The sequence below is a fragment of the Agelaius tricolor genome, unplaced genomic scaffold, assembly GCF_023055355.1.
Source record: "Agelaius tricolor isolate 1412-34295 unplaced genomic scaffold, bAgeTri1.0.p SCAF_1, whole genome shotgun sequence".
NCBI classification, from domain to species: domain Eukaryota; kingdom Metazoa; phylum Chordata; class Aves; order Passeriformes; family Icteridae; genus Agelaius; species Agelaius tricolor.
Window position 1 is genome coordinate 53,667,898 of NW_027269261.1, and position 12,765 is coordinate 53,680,662.

At 44.5% G+C, this 12,765-nt stretch overlaps 1 protein-coding gene across 4 annotated transcripts in view; it reads right to left on the reverse strand.

Annotated features, from left to right (window-relative positions):
- Positions 1 to 476: 476 nt before the first annotated feature.
- TULP4 (TUB like protein 4) overlaps positions 477 to 12,765 on the reverse strand; it is a 163,727-nt gene continuing 151,438 nt past the window's right edge. For all 4 annotated transcript variants that reach the window (XM_071434636.1, XM_071434615.1, XM_071434625.1 and 1 more), the window contains exons 14-15: positions 10,127 to 12,711; positions 477 to 8,421 (exon numbers count right to left, since the gene is read on the reverse strand). In XM_071434636.1, the coding sequence (XP_071290737.1) occupies positions 8,305 to 8,421; positions 10,127 to 12,711 (2,702 nt within the window). In that variant the 3' untranslated portion in view covers positions 477 to 8,304. The remainder of the gene's footprint in view (positions 8,422 to 10,126; positions 12,712 to 12,765) is intronic.

Consider the following 12,765-nt stretch of genomic DNA (forward strand, 5'->3'; position numbering starts at 1 on the left):
TTGTTCCCAAAAGGTTCTTTTTCTTTTTTTTAAAAGAAATGAGAGAATAAACACTGGCCATCATAGCATTTGTTGTTAAAGATGAGAGGACAGAGCAAATCCTTAGTGGTGATGTTAAGGTTTTCAGTTTGTCAATGACAAAATTAGAAGTACACAAATCCCAAAAGTAATCTCCTTAAAAAGGAAAGCAAGCAGGGTAGAAATATCACAAGAACCACCTGATATTGAGGCAGATAGGAACATTACCACCAGAAAATCTTTGCCATCCAGCCTGTCATGTGAATGACATAAGGTATGATGGGGCTGGTACATGCACCACGTCCAGTGGAACTTGTGGGTACGGTTCCTGAAAAGAGAAAGTGCAATGGCACCTGGCTAGTTATTATTCAGGTTGTTCCAGCACAGATTTATCATCTCCTTTAGAAGTATTTAGGTACTTGACAAGATGCAGAATGCAACAGAAACAAATCAGCAACTTTCTAGTCTGCAAAATTTTATTAAGCAACAGCTGGACAACTCTTACAACTCCAAATCATCAAGGAAAAATAGGGCAATCAGTCCATCTCTCAATCATGTAGACAGTAAAGAATCTGGACAAACCACACTTTTAGAGGGAAACCAACAATACTTTCTAGGCACCTCCTGCAAAATCTATTACACAAGATACATAAAAGGAGAAGCAGATCAGGGTAGTTTTTAAGTACAATGGAAACCAAGTATATTCAGGAGGAAAAAAAAAGGAGATTAAAAAAAATATAATTAAAAAATAGTCTAGGTAAATAAAGTTCACAAATGGTGTACCAAATTTTCAAAAGCCTTAAGAAAAACATGCTGGGCTTGCTCACTTAAGAATGCATGCACCTGCATGACTCTATGCTCATTAAATTGAAAAGAAAAACTAAAAAAACAAATCAAACCAAACAAAAAAAAAAAAAAAAAGGAAAAAAATCCCAAATCACTTTCAAAGTTATAGTACCAAAATAATGCATTTATAAACAAATGCAACTCCCCTTCTTTTTCAGGAAACACTACAGTGCCTTTTCAATCGAATGCATCCCCATGCTATTCCACAACACCATATATTGTATCTACAATAAACAACGAGGTCTTGAACAGACATACCCTTCCCCAAACACACAACACACTAACAGAAAAAGAAGCAGCAAATGCTGAAATAGTGAAACAGAAATGAAAAACAACCAAAGGCAAATCAAGTATCAAGCAAACTAAAGAAACAAAGGGCAAGTTAGAAAAGTTCTGAACAAATAGTTTCAAACAACATAGGTAAGAATTACTGGCCGACCATTATTCCTGTGAAATACTTGAAACTCAGGTGTCTACACACTGTTCCAAAATGTTTCTCTTTCATTATTACTTTAATCTTTATCTGTATCTTAAGCCATCTACTTGGCCAGTCAGATAAAATTCCAAAAAAGTAGACAACCTTTGTCAGGATTTAGAATTGCTGATCAGTCCGTATTTTAAAACTGTAAACCAGAGGATTAAGAACAGACTGGCAGGCTTTGACATCACACCATTGAAATTTTCATTGAACACTCTGGATAGGTAAGTATTTGGTGTTTTCATTTATTTAATTTTGTCTCACAACAGCATGTTTTCTTGATCCTGCAGTCAGCTCTGTGACAGCAAACCAGTGCACTTGCACAGTGCTCCCAAACAATCAATTTGCCTTGAAACACAAATTTCTCATTACCGATTCAATTGCAAAATCCAAAGTTAAAGGGTGAAGCTTTTAGTTTTCTTAGCAAGAATTGCTTCACTGAATCTTATTTCATTCTTTTGTTTCATTAATTGCTTTTGCCCTAAAAATTTTCTAGATGCAGCAACAATCAAACTGCCCAAAGAAACTCCTGATATATCTTCAGTAATATCAGGCAACAGGGAAAGCAGTCTTTTAATCTTAAAAACATCTCTGTGAGACTTCTTAAGAAGAATATTAAATAAATACAAAGACAAAATAATTCACATAGACCATTGTTCACAAGTAGCAATTAATTTTATTCCTTTGAGAATGGTGCATGTAAATTCCAATCCTGTAAAGAGGACCTGTGGTGCCTCCCTGCAGACTACTCCTGAGGGCAGCAAGACTCTAAATTGGTATTTACTAATGAAGGTTTGTGCCTTGAAGGGGAAGAGACATGAACACAAAAACCAATTTGCCTACTGGAATTTTCCCATTTTTGTAAGCAGTATAGGTGACTTGCTCTCTTACACTGGGAAAACTATTATGCCAATCTCTAAATAACATAAACAGCCTGCCCTCCTGTCCTGTGATGGAATCCTACAAATGGGAATAAAAGTCAAAAATCTGAATGACTACTCTGTGGCCAGGATTTTACTTCTAGCATTCTTCAAGGAGGGTTATACTGAGCTGTCAACACGGCTATTGGGTAATGCTCTATAATTTCCTTGAGTGGATATACATGGGTCATACAAGTCAACTTTAATCACACAGTAATGGGGAAGTACCTTTTGGGCTGGATTCTGATCACTTATGCATCTTGGTGTAACCATGTGGTGAGGCTGGAAGTTGGCTCTCTGTCAGCATGCCACACAAGGGTCTCATCTCTTACCAATCTCTAAGTCTGATTTATTGGTCTGGAGTAATTTGGGCCCTGCAGACATGCAATTCCTAACTCTTGCTCTGGGAAACACATTCTTAAAAGTTAATGAAAATTTACTGTGTCTTCTCTCCCCTTTCATTTCATCAAATCAGTTTTTGCACTTTCTGCTCTTTTTATATGAGGATGTAAAATGTTTCTGAGAGGTAAGAGAGCACCAAGGTAACATAGGATCACACACATCAGGCTGCAAAAAGCAAATGCACAGAAATTGTCTGAGGCAACAGTCAGGCAAGCTCCAAAATCTCCAATGTTTGTAATTTCTGAGAGGACACTAAAAAGACACTTCAAGGAAAGCCTGGATCTATGGAAAGTTTAGGCTGAAGGCTTCAGGAAAGTTAGGTATCCTTGTCTGACACCTGTAGACCTTCATGCATCTTCATAAAAACACTGTTTTACCTGTGGCCGCATCACAGGAAACTTTTGTAACTGAGCTTAACCTGTGTGCAGATTTACTGATATTCAGGCAGCCCGTGGCACATGATACTGCAGTCTCTGGAACTGAGTGCAAAATTGCTAATGTGATAATTCCTTTTTTTTCCCCCTCTCTTACCCTGCACCTTCTCGTAGTTTCTCAGGATGTTGCAGAAACATGTATTCTTACTGCTTAAACAGTAGGAATGCAGAAATGTGTATTCTTACTGTTGCCACTCCATTTATGCCAGACTTTAAATATCAATTTTTGCATTCTGTTTGAGATAATAATATTTCAAGGATATCACCATTATTTTTTCAAAATTATCAGGTTTTTGGTTTCATCCCTTTGCAACTCCAGCAGAGCAGATTCTGACTTCAGATGGACACAAAGCTGCTGGCTGGCATTAGGGCTCTCTCTGCCCAAAGCTGCTGCAGCCAAACTCCATGGCAGCTTCATGCTGCTCTTGGAGCAGACCTAGAAGGATGAGTGGAGCAACACCTGCTCCAACAGATCTCCTATGGAGCATCTTGAAGAGGCAAAGCTGCTGCAGGCAACGTCAGGGCACAGCTCCATGAGCTCTGTGCAGCACCTTGCCAGAAGCACTGTGGCAGTACTGGAAGCAGCTGAGCCCAACTGCAGGAGGAGCACTTTTAGGCTGAACAGAGGAAAATGCTTCAGAGGAAACTGCTGCACTATTCCTTGTGCCTCAGCTGATTCCAGGCTAGTTTGCCTGTACCTCCACCTGGCATTGAATTGTGCCATCACCAACCCCAACTGAACTACAGTGACCTCCTTACAAACAGCCCGTGCCATCACACCCTCTCTTATCACATAACTCACCTTATCTTGTACCTCAACAGAAAGCAAACCACCATGCCTTCTATTTTTTAAGCCACTCCCAACCAAAGTATAGTTACAAATAAAGAAGGAAAACAGAGGACAGATTTCTGCAGGTCCCAAAGAACTCATCTAGACTCTGTAGTCTGCATAGCTCTCCGTAGCAAACTCATTGTGTTTAGCTGCCAAAAATATTTTTGCCTGCATTATGAAGTTTTTGCATATTATCCAGCAAAACCAGGTCTTCCTATAAGCATTTTTAATTTCTTGCAGCAAAATATAACTGCTAGCAAACAACTGCTTACAAAGATGCTCTTTAAACATAAATAAGTGTGTATAACTCACTGATACATAGTAAAAAAATAATCCCTAAATCACTCATTACCTTATGCAAAAAAGATAATTTGTTTTTTGGACATTAACAGGAAATCTGCATTAAATTATCTTAAAAAAACTACTCAAAACTCCCTACAGAAAAATCAAACCCAAACTAAAACAAAACAAAAAACCAACCCAAAAAACCCCCAAATAAACTCCCTAGACTGTTAGAATTATTGCACAACTGAAAAAAATAAGCTTTGGAAAAAACATCCTTTACATCCTTTCAGTGGAAATTACTGCATGTATAAAATAACTAGATATTTCTGAACACTTTGCTACATTCTTCCTAGAAGTACTTAAGTTACCTACAGAAAAGCTAACAAAATAGAAAATGTAACATCTATCTTTTGGCTGAATGCAATAGCAGTCTTCACAATTATAAGTGATTAAGTGGGGATATTCTTACTTGTTTCCTATATTGTATCTCAATTGAAAATAAAATGACTTTAATTTGTTCTTTTTATAATTTAGGATCCAGTTGCACACTCAGATTTCTATGTATTTACCATTCCTTTCATTAGCATTCTATATATTTGAGAATATTTTCTCCCTCTAATTGGGGATTCTCTAAATATTAAAATCCTTAATTAAAGAGACTCGGCTAAATTATTTTCAAAAAGATAAAAGACTATCTTATCTTATAGAATTTTCTGACAAGTAAATGGAAAGGATGTTGGAAACAGCATTTATTTTCCCAATTTTTTGGCAATTATTCCTTGTTCTTTGCTGAGGCAGAAACCAGAGCTCCTTCTATGCCATGGCTCTTTGTGAGTGCCATCAGAAGGATGCAATCATGACCTGGACCAATGAAACCAAACTACTAACTCTGTTACTTGTTTTACTGGTTTCAATTCTTGGTTCTCCATTAGAACAAAACTACTGATAACTGGAAAAATTTGGCAATAAACAAAGTGAAGAGGAATACCATTCTCTGGAAGGTTAAGAAATTGCAAGCAGAACTCCTTATTTAGATTAGATTTTCTTCAGAAAAGAACATTCACATTGTGTCCATGTCCTAATAATTTTGGCTGATAATGCTCTTCCAGCTGACTATTTCTGACATATGACTAAGTGGCCCTTTCCCTCAGCAAGCAAACAAGCCAGCCCTGGTATGTTTCTTGTCTTACAGTGCTCACTGTGTGCCTGTCAAACACTAATTAGGGTACAGCTGGTTAGCACAGACCTTAGGGCAGGTGAGGCCTCTCATCAGCCAATTTCCCTCCTTGTGCACTGGAATTAGTGGACTAAGAATTCAACCTACTGTTTTTACAGCATGTAATTCAATATAGACAAAGGGCTTATTAGTGTTTCCTCTATAAAAACCAACAAGTGAAACATTTCCATTGATTTTCAAGGGACCAGAACCAAATCTATTTTGGTTCCTCTGCTCCACACACATTAAACATACAGGCACTCAAACTGTTGAGCAAATCAAGCACATGAAAAAGAACACAAGTGGGCCCAGACAATTAAAGAAAACAAAATTAATTAATTAAAGAAAACACCAGTCTGATAGATGCCAAGCATAATGTTGACCTGACCACTCCCACACACAAGCAGAAGCTGCTAAGCTTTGGGATAATACAGGCATGGTATCTACTGCCCCACTCCTTCCTTCCTACTTCTCCTTCCTCCCATCCAATGACACCATCTCACAGGTGGTTTTTCCTGGACCTACCCTGTGGGGCATTATCCAATCTAACTCATCACCTCCCCTGGCAACTCCCTGAAACTCCTCTACTGGCATTGCTCCTCCACGCTGTACAGCTCTGGAAAGCTCAGCAGAGCAGCTCACTGCATATTGGCAATTTCTACTACAGCAGGGTCTTATGTGAAATGTTCCTCTAGAATAAATCAAACGCAACACCCATCAGCCCTACTACTAGGACTTAAGAAAAACAAAGAGAGAAAATCACATGTATTCATCTTAAGTTATAGGGGCTTTTTCAAGTAAAGAAGCTAAACCATGGATGAAAGACAAAGCAGCTGTTGACACCTCAACCAGCATATCTTTCTCCGTGATCTTTTAACTTCAAAAAATCCATTTTTACAAAAATCTGCTGTGATGTTTTGTAATCTAATATCCAAATAATTATATGAATAGTTTGGGGGTTTGTACATTACTGGCAAAACTATTTCCATATCAAAACATATTCTGTAGCAAAATGCTGACAAGGAAAGAGAAAAAACAAGTAAACATGTGTACAACACATGGACACTTCTGTGCAAGCAACCTTCTGAAATGCTCAACACGTCCACATGTGCACCAGAGAGAACTGCACAGTCATACTACTGGTATTAAGCTTTCCTCCATCACACTCCATGTAGACACTGGTTTCCTGCTCTTAGCTGGAGCAAGTAACAAGGTGGGTGCCAAAAGACATGATTCTGTCCAATTTTTCCTTTCTCTTTCAACTCATTTGTTCTCCAGCCAGCCATGATGTTGTTTCCTGCAATGAATTTGCTTCCCTGATGAAATTTCTTCTTGTAATGACTTGCTACACACTTCTGTCTCCTTTCTAATTCAAGCACTGCTGTAGAACTTGATTGATACTGATTGCTAAGAGGACTGAATGCACTGGGTCTTTTCATTTGCTGGAAAAGCTTTGTTTACGTGGTGTAAACACACTGAAATGAGGAGCAAGCACAGGCACGGCCTCGGAGGTACATCTGATCACACCGTACCTCTCCCAGCTACAGGCCAAATTACAGAATACTGCTGAACGATGTGAACAAAAAAGCCACACTCATTATTATTTCCTCTCCAGTTTTTTTCACCTACTGAAAGATGTTTATGCCAGTAACAAAAGAAGCAGTGCTTGTAACTGCTCCTCTGTCTTCTGTCACCTACTGCAAGATGTTTATCCCCCTTAACAGCATACAAAACAAACAGACATCAACTTCTTTGATGCAGTAGGTTTTTAAATCCTGGTTCTAGCCAGGACAGAGTTAATTTTTGCAGTAGCCAGGAGAGGGCATGGCTAGAATCTATAGACATTATTCTATACCACCTCCAATCATTTTCTGGGGCCCTGGGAAGGGTCCCATAGTGTGGCAGCACAGTCAGGTATTGGCAGAGGCTCCCCTTGGTGAGCACACAGGAGTGAATCCTTCACCTCTCATGCACTCTGTTATTAACATTGCTGCTGTTACTGTTTGTTTTCTTATTTCACTGCTGTTTGCAGTAAATTGTTCTTCTCTCTACCTGTGATCTTTACCTTTTGTGCCTCCAATTCTCCTCTCCATCCAGCTCAGGGAAGGGAAAAGGGGAGGGGGCAGTGAGCAAGTGGTGCATGGTTTGGAGTGTTTTGGTGGAGACACTAAATTGGAGAAAACCATTCCTAAATCATGACAAACACCCACTGGAAACAATTTTTTCTCTTCTGAGTAATACATGACTGTTTATAAATTAAATGTTTACCTACATAAGCCTCCTTGGAAACTGTGGTGCTCAGTTAATAGCAGGTATCAGAGAAGAGACACATGTCTTCAAGTATTATAGCTTTTTTTCTTTTTTTACTTTTTCCTGCTATCACTGATGTTTTAGTAGTAGAAGTACAAACTGGACCAGAAAAAAGTCACGTTCCCTGTTTTAAAAAGAATAGCATGAGATAAGGCGGTCTAAGAAGAGCAGTCTGTTTTAATCCCCCCATGAGCTTACATCAGCTACTGTAGCACACACAGCAGAACCACCACAACAAGCCAAAAGCCACACTTCTCCACGTAACACTGAACGCTTCTCAACCCTTCGCTCTTTCTGAGACCCAGCACAACGCTTGAAAAGAAAAAGAAACCAGAAAACAAACAAGCTAACAAACAAACAAACAAACAGAAAACAGCCCCCCACCCTCCACCCCGTGACTGATTAGAGTTAATGCCCTTCTGGTGGGCACCAAGAGACTTTTCCAGTTTTACTGCCTTCTTAACTCCCAGGCATCTCTGCACACCTAAAGCAGGCTGCCCTGACATTTTCCATTTGGACTTTATGAGAAGGTTAACATTTTTCTCTCTCCAGTCTCTGCTTTTTCATTTGAGGCGTTGAGTCACATTAGCCAGAGCAACAGCAAAGGCTTGCACTGCAGAAAATGGATACTGAAAGTCCAAAATGTAAGCATTGCCATCAATTCTTCCAAACTGCATCACCTGGGAAGCAGGGGAAGAGGAAAAGGAAGGGAAAAGAGAACAAGGTCAAAAAAAATGAACAAAAAGGAAACAGAGAAGAGAATAAGAGCAAATTTTTTCTGCTTTGTAGGAACACCCCCCTTTCTCAGGTAATATGATTGGAGCTACAGACATGATGGGGTATGATGCCAAAGAACAGTGAGAGCACTATACTTTTCGTCTGTATAGAGTATTTGACTGCAATATTTCACTCCACAGAGTAAACTGATAAAATATGCAAGACTGCATAGAGCATTGGTTTAAGTAGCTTGTCACCAATTACTTCAGCAGATATGGGTACACCAGCATCATGCTTCCTGCAGGAAAGTACCAGTCTCTCCCTTGGAAATATCCTACCATCAACCCAACAGAAAAACAGATTTTGTTTTCAAAGAAAGGAGCTTTCAGGGAAGGGGAATAACTAGTTTCCCTACTCTAGCACTTCATAGCTGATAAGGTGTTCATTCTTTGCAGTTCTGTTTTCCTCTGCATAAATATCTTCACTAGCACGTAATAACAGCAAGAACGTATTAGCAAAGGGGCAGTGAGAGCTGTTTGAAATGCAAAAAAAGCAAAACCAGTCAGGCTATTCATTGCTCTTCCACAGGGAATACCTGAAGTTTGGCCTATTATTACTGTTTTTTCATTCACTTCATCGGAAATACAGATTTTATTTGCTGTACAGCGAAGATCCTTGAGCTAGACTGGGGACTGACTGTGCAAATCAAGGCTGGCTTTGTTACCCCTGGCAAGAAAAAACCCCTTGGTTGGGTGGCTTTGCACAGCTGCCCATGGGCACATATCCACAGCCATTTAACTGAAGAAGAAAGGCTCTGATCGCTGCCTTCGAGCTGTTGTTTCATAGAAGCAAAACCAAAAGACTTCCATTGGTCATGCATGTTGGATACTTAAGACACCTAACTCCCAACTTAAATCAGAGGAATCTTTAGTGAACCAGAAGTGACTTACAGCTGGACAAGGAAATAAATATGAGTCTCCTGAATCTCAGTCCAGCATTCTGCTAATTAGCACCATTTATGTGCCTGGGTTTGGTGTAGTAGTAGTAACATACCACTCCCAGGCCAAAATTAAACGTTTTGATTTTTTGAAATAGCCACTGATCCTTCTATCCACAGGCAGTTCAAAAGTAGCCCAGGAGCACTTTGCTTTGGGGTGGGTCAGTGTCTCCTCTAGCATGAAGAGTCAACCCCAAGGGCCCAGTAGCTGTTCACAAGTGGAAATTTTGGCATGAAGGGAAGCTAACTGCCTTAGCTACGTGCTGCCTGGCAATGTCAGCAGGGCAAGAAGGGAGCAGTGTTCACTCAATTAGCTGCCATCCACAACCACCACTGATGGCAAGTGCAGCTACCAGTGCAGAGAACTACTGTGTTTATTACAAAACCTTCAGCAGTGAGAGCCAGCCAGACTAAAGGAGGCCCTTGTTCCCATGTCTGACTGCAATAAGACCAAACATATTTTGTGTATTTACTTTACAGCTGAACTTCACCCTACATGCTGAACTTAGACCTTCGACAGTTGTTTTTATCAACTATATGGCAAAGCTTTTTTTCATGGAACAGCTGACACAAGCAAGAGGCACTCTGCAGCATGAGTGACAGCTTATTCCTGGCATAGCTTTCCCACATCCTGGCCCCCATTCCAGCAAGCACGTGCCAACCCTTCCTACCTGTCGTCCTTCCAGCTCAATCTGGAAGTTTTTTGCCGACTCCTGGGTCACCCGCCCTCCGAAGTCCAGCTGGTAGACTTGCGTTGCCTCGTTCCACAGTGGCTGCTTGTTGGCCATCACATACACAAAGCCTTGGCTTCCCAGGCGCCCATCCTCCTTCTCGCTGGCCTTCCGGCACTTGAATTCATCCAGCTCACTGGCTGTCCTCAAACTCCTTTTAGTTTTCCAACCCTTTTTACTGCCCTGGCTCTGGTTCATCAGTTCATCTCCGCTGATAAAAAGCTCCGGCTCACTCTCTGAACTGTCCTGAAACTCATTTGTCTTGTTTAGTTTCTTGGACTTCAGCTGATCTTTTTGGCTCTTGACCTTCTTTTTCTCCCTCCCCAGCCGAGGGCTGGCTATCAGTGAATTGAAGTCAGTCAGTGTCCTTGCCTCCTTTTTGACCTTGCCCTCGGTGATAGCCTGCACATTTCCTTCCTCAGCTCGACTGTCCAGGCGTTTCCGGCTCTTCTTGCCAAATTTGTCTGTCCTTTGGGGAACAGGGCTTTCTGTCAAGGAGAGCACCTCCTGGAAAGTGTCTGCCGTCTCCACCATTACCTCTGTGCCTACGTGGCCCTGCAGCTCTGCTGGCGGGGGAGACATCACCGGCTTCTCCACCACGAGGAGCGGCTTGGGGGGCAGCGTGCCCTGGGGGTTCTGTACGGGTGGGCAGGCGCTGTAGGAGCTCCAGGGGTGCAAGGCGATCGGTGGCAGCTGTAAACTAGAGCAAGTGCTGCTTCCCGGGTACATGGGTGGCAAAGGGCAGTAGGGGAGGTTGGATGAGTAACCTGGCTGAAGCACAACTGTGGGCTCCTGCTGTGCAAACTGTGTTGGGGCCAGAGCTTCTTTGGGGGAGCAGGGGGCCTGCATTCCCTGAAGGGGTGGGGCGCTGTAGCTTCCTGGGTAAGGTACTCCAACCCCATAACTCGTCTGAAAAGTGGCAGTGGGACTGGTTGGAGACTTGGGGGAAACAAATGGCACTCGAGACATATCCAGATGTTGAGCTTGACCAATGATGAGCGGAGGAGGTTTTAGAGGGTTGGGCACTGAACTCTGAGATGTCCTTTCCTGAGGAACCCATATCTCTTCACTCACCATAGGATCCCACTGGTACGGTGGCGGCCGTTTTACACTCAGGGTAGCCTCTGTCAAGGACGCAGGTACGTGCCGTACTGATTTCTCCACTGGGCAGTGCTGAGAAAGGGCCTCATCCTCCGTGAAAGCGGAGTTGATATAATCCGCTCGGTCACGGGAATTGTCAGGCGGGCTCAGCAAGCTGTAGGAGGACTGGGAGGCCAGAGGCGAAGTACTGACAGAGTGAGCAATGACAGAGCTGTGTTGGGAGCCACTCCCTGTGCTCAGATCTGGTCTCATGGCACCAATGCTGGAAGTGCTGCTACCAGCACTGGCACTAGTGATGTTGCCTGCGCCACCAGCGCTTGCACTGCTGCTGCTGCCAGCGCCACCACTGCTGCATTGGCTGCAGGTGTACAAGGCCGTGGGCACTCTCTGCTGGTACTGTGCTGACACAATGTTGCTCTTGGCCTTAGGGGGAAGTTGCAAGGTGGCTCTCTGACCCTCCATCAGCTGAGCCATTTTCAGGGCTGCCTCTCTGCTGTTCCTCCGCAGAGTAGCATGAATGATACTGCTGTCCAGCCTCTGCGCCATGCTTCTGCCCTGGGACAGCTGGCTGGCAATGTCAGGGTAGGGCGGCGGGTCCCCGGCCGGGATGGAGTAGCGGGGCACCGTGAGCCGGTTCAAGGTGGCGCTGGCACAGGGCTGCTGCATCTTCTTCTCGGCAGCCGTGATGCGCAAAGTGGCGGAGCTGCCGGGGCCCGGCAGGGTGTAGGTGCTCTGGGCACAGAGCATCCTGGTGCGAGGCCGGCACACCTCCTCCACGTTCCCGCTGCTGTCGAACGTCGTTATCCGCTCGTAGCCCAGGGGCGTCTGGTAGTGCCCCGCCGGGTAGAGGGAGAACTCGCCCTTCTTGAGGCAGAGATCGAGGGGCGGCTGCGGGGGCCCGGGCGGGGGCGGCAGGGGGGTGGCGGGCACGGCGGGGATGGTGCCGGGGTAGGGCGGTGGCGGGTTCATCTTGTTCAGCTGCAGCTCCTGAGCGGCCCCGAAGATGACGGCGTCCCCTTCCACCAGCGGCGGCCCGGGCCGCGGAGCCTTGGCCTTGGGCGGCGGCTCATGCTCGCGGTCGCCGTGGTCCCGCAGGTCGGCCAGGGCGATGGCGGGGGGCGCCGGGGGCGGCGGGGCGAGCGGCGGCGGGGCCGGGCGGCCCAGCTCGCCCACGGCCAGCGCCCCCGCCCCGGGGCCGGGAAAGCGGCCCGGAGCCCCCGGGAAGGGCCCCGGCCCCTCGCCGCCCGCCTCGGCCGGCGGGTTTGCCAGCACGTCCAGCTGCACGTTCTGGTTGGCGAGCAGCGACTGCACCAGGCCGATGCTCTGCGTGGGCGACATGGCCTGCGCCGAGCTGTGGATGGGCGCGATGGGGATGTTGACGGTGCAGGGCGGGCTGCTGGCGGGCGCGCCGGGGGCGCCGGGCACTGCAAAGGACAACAGAGAGCGTCACCGCCGCCCGGCCTCCGCTCCCGCCCAGC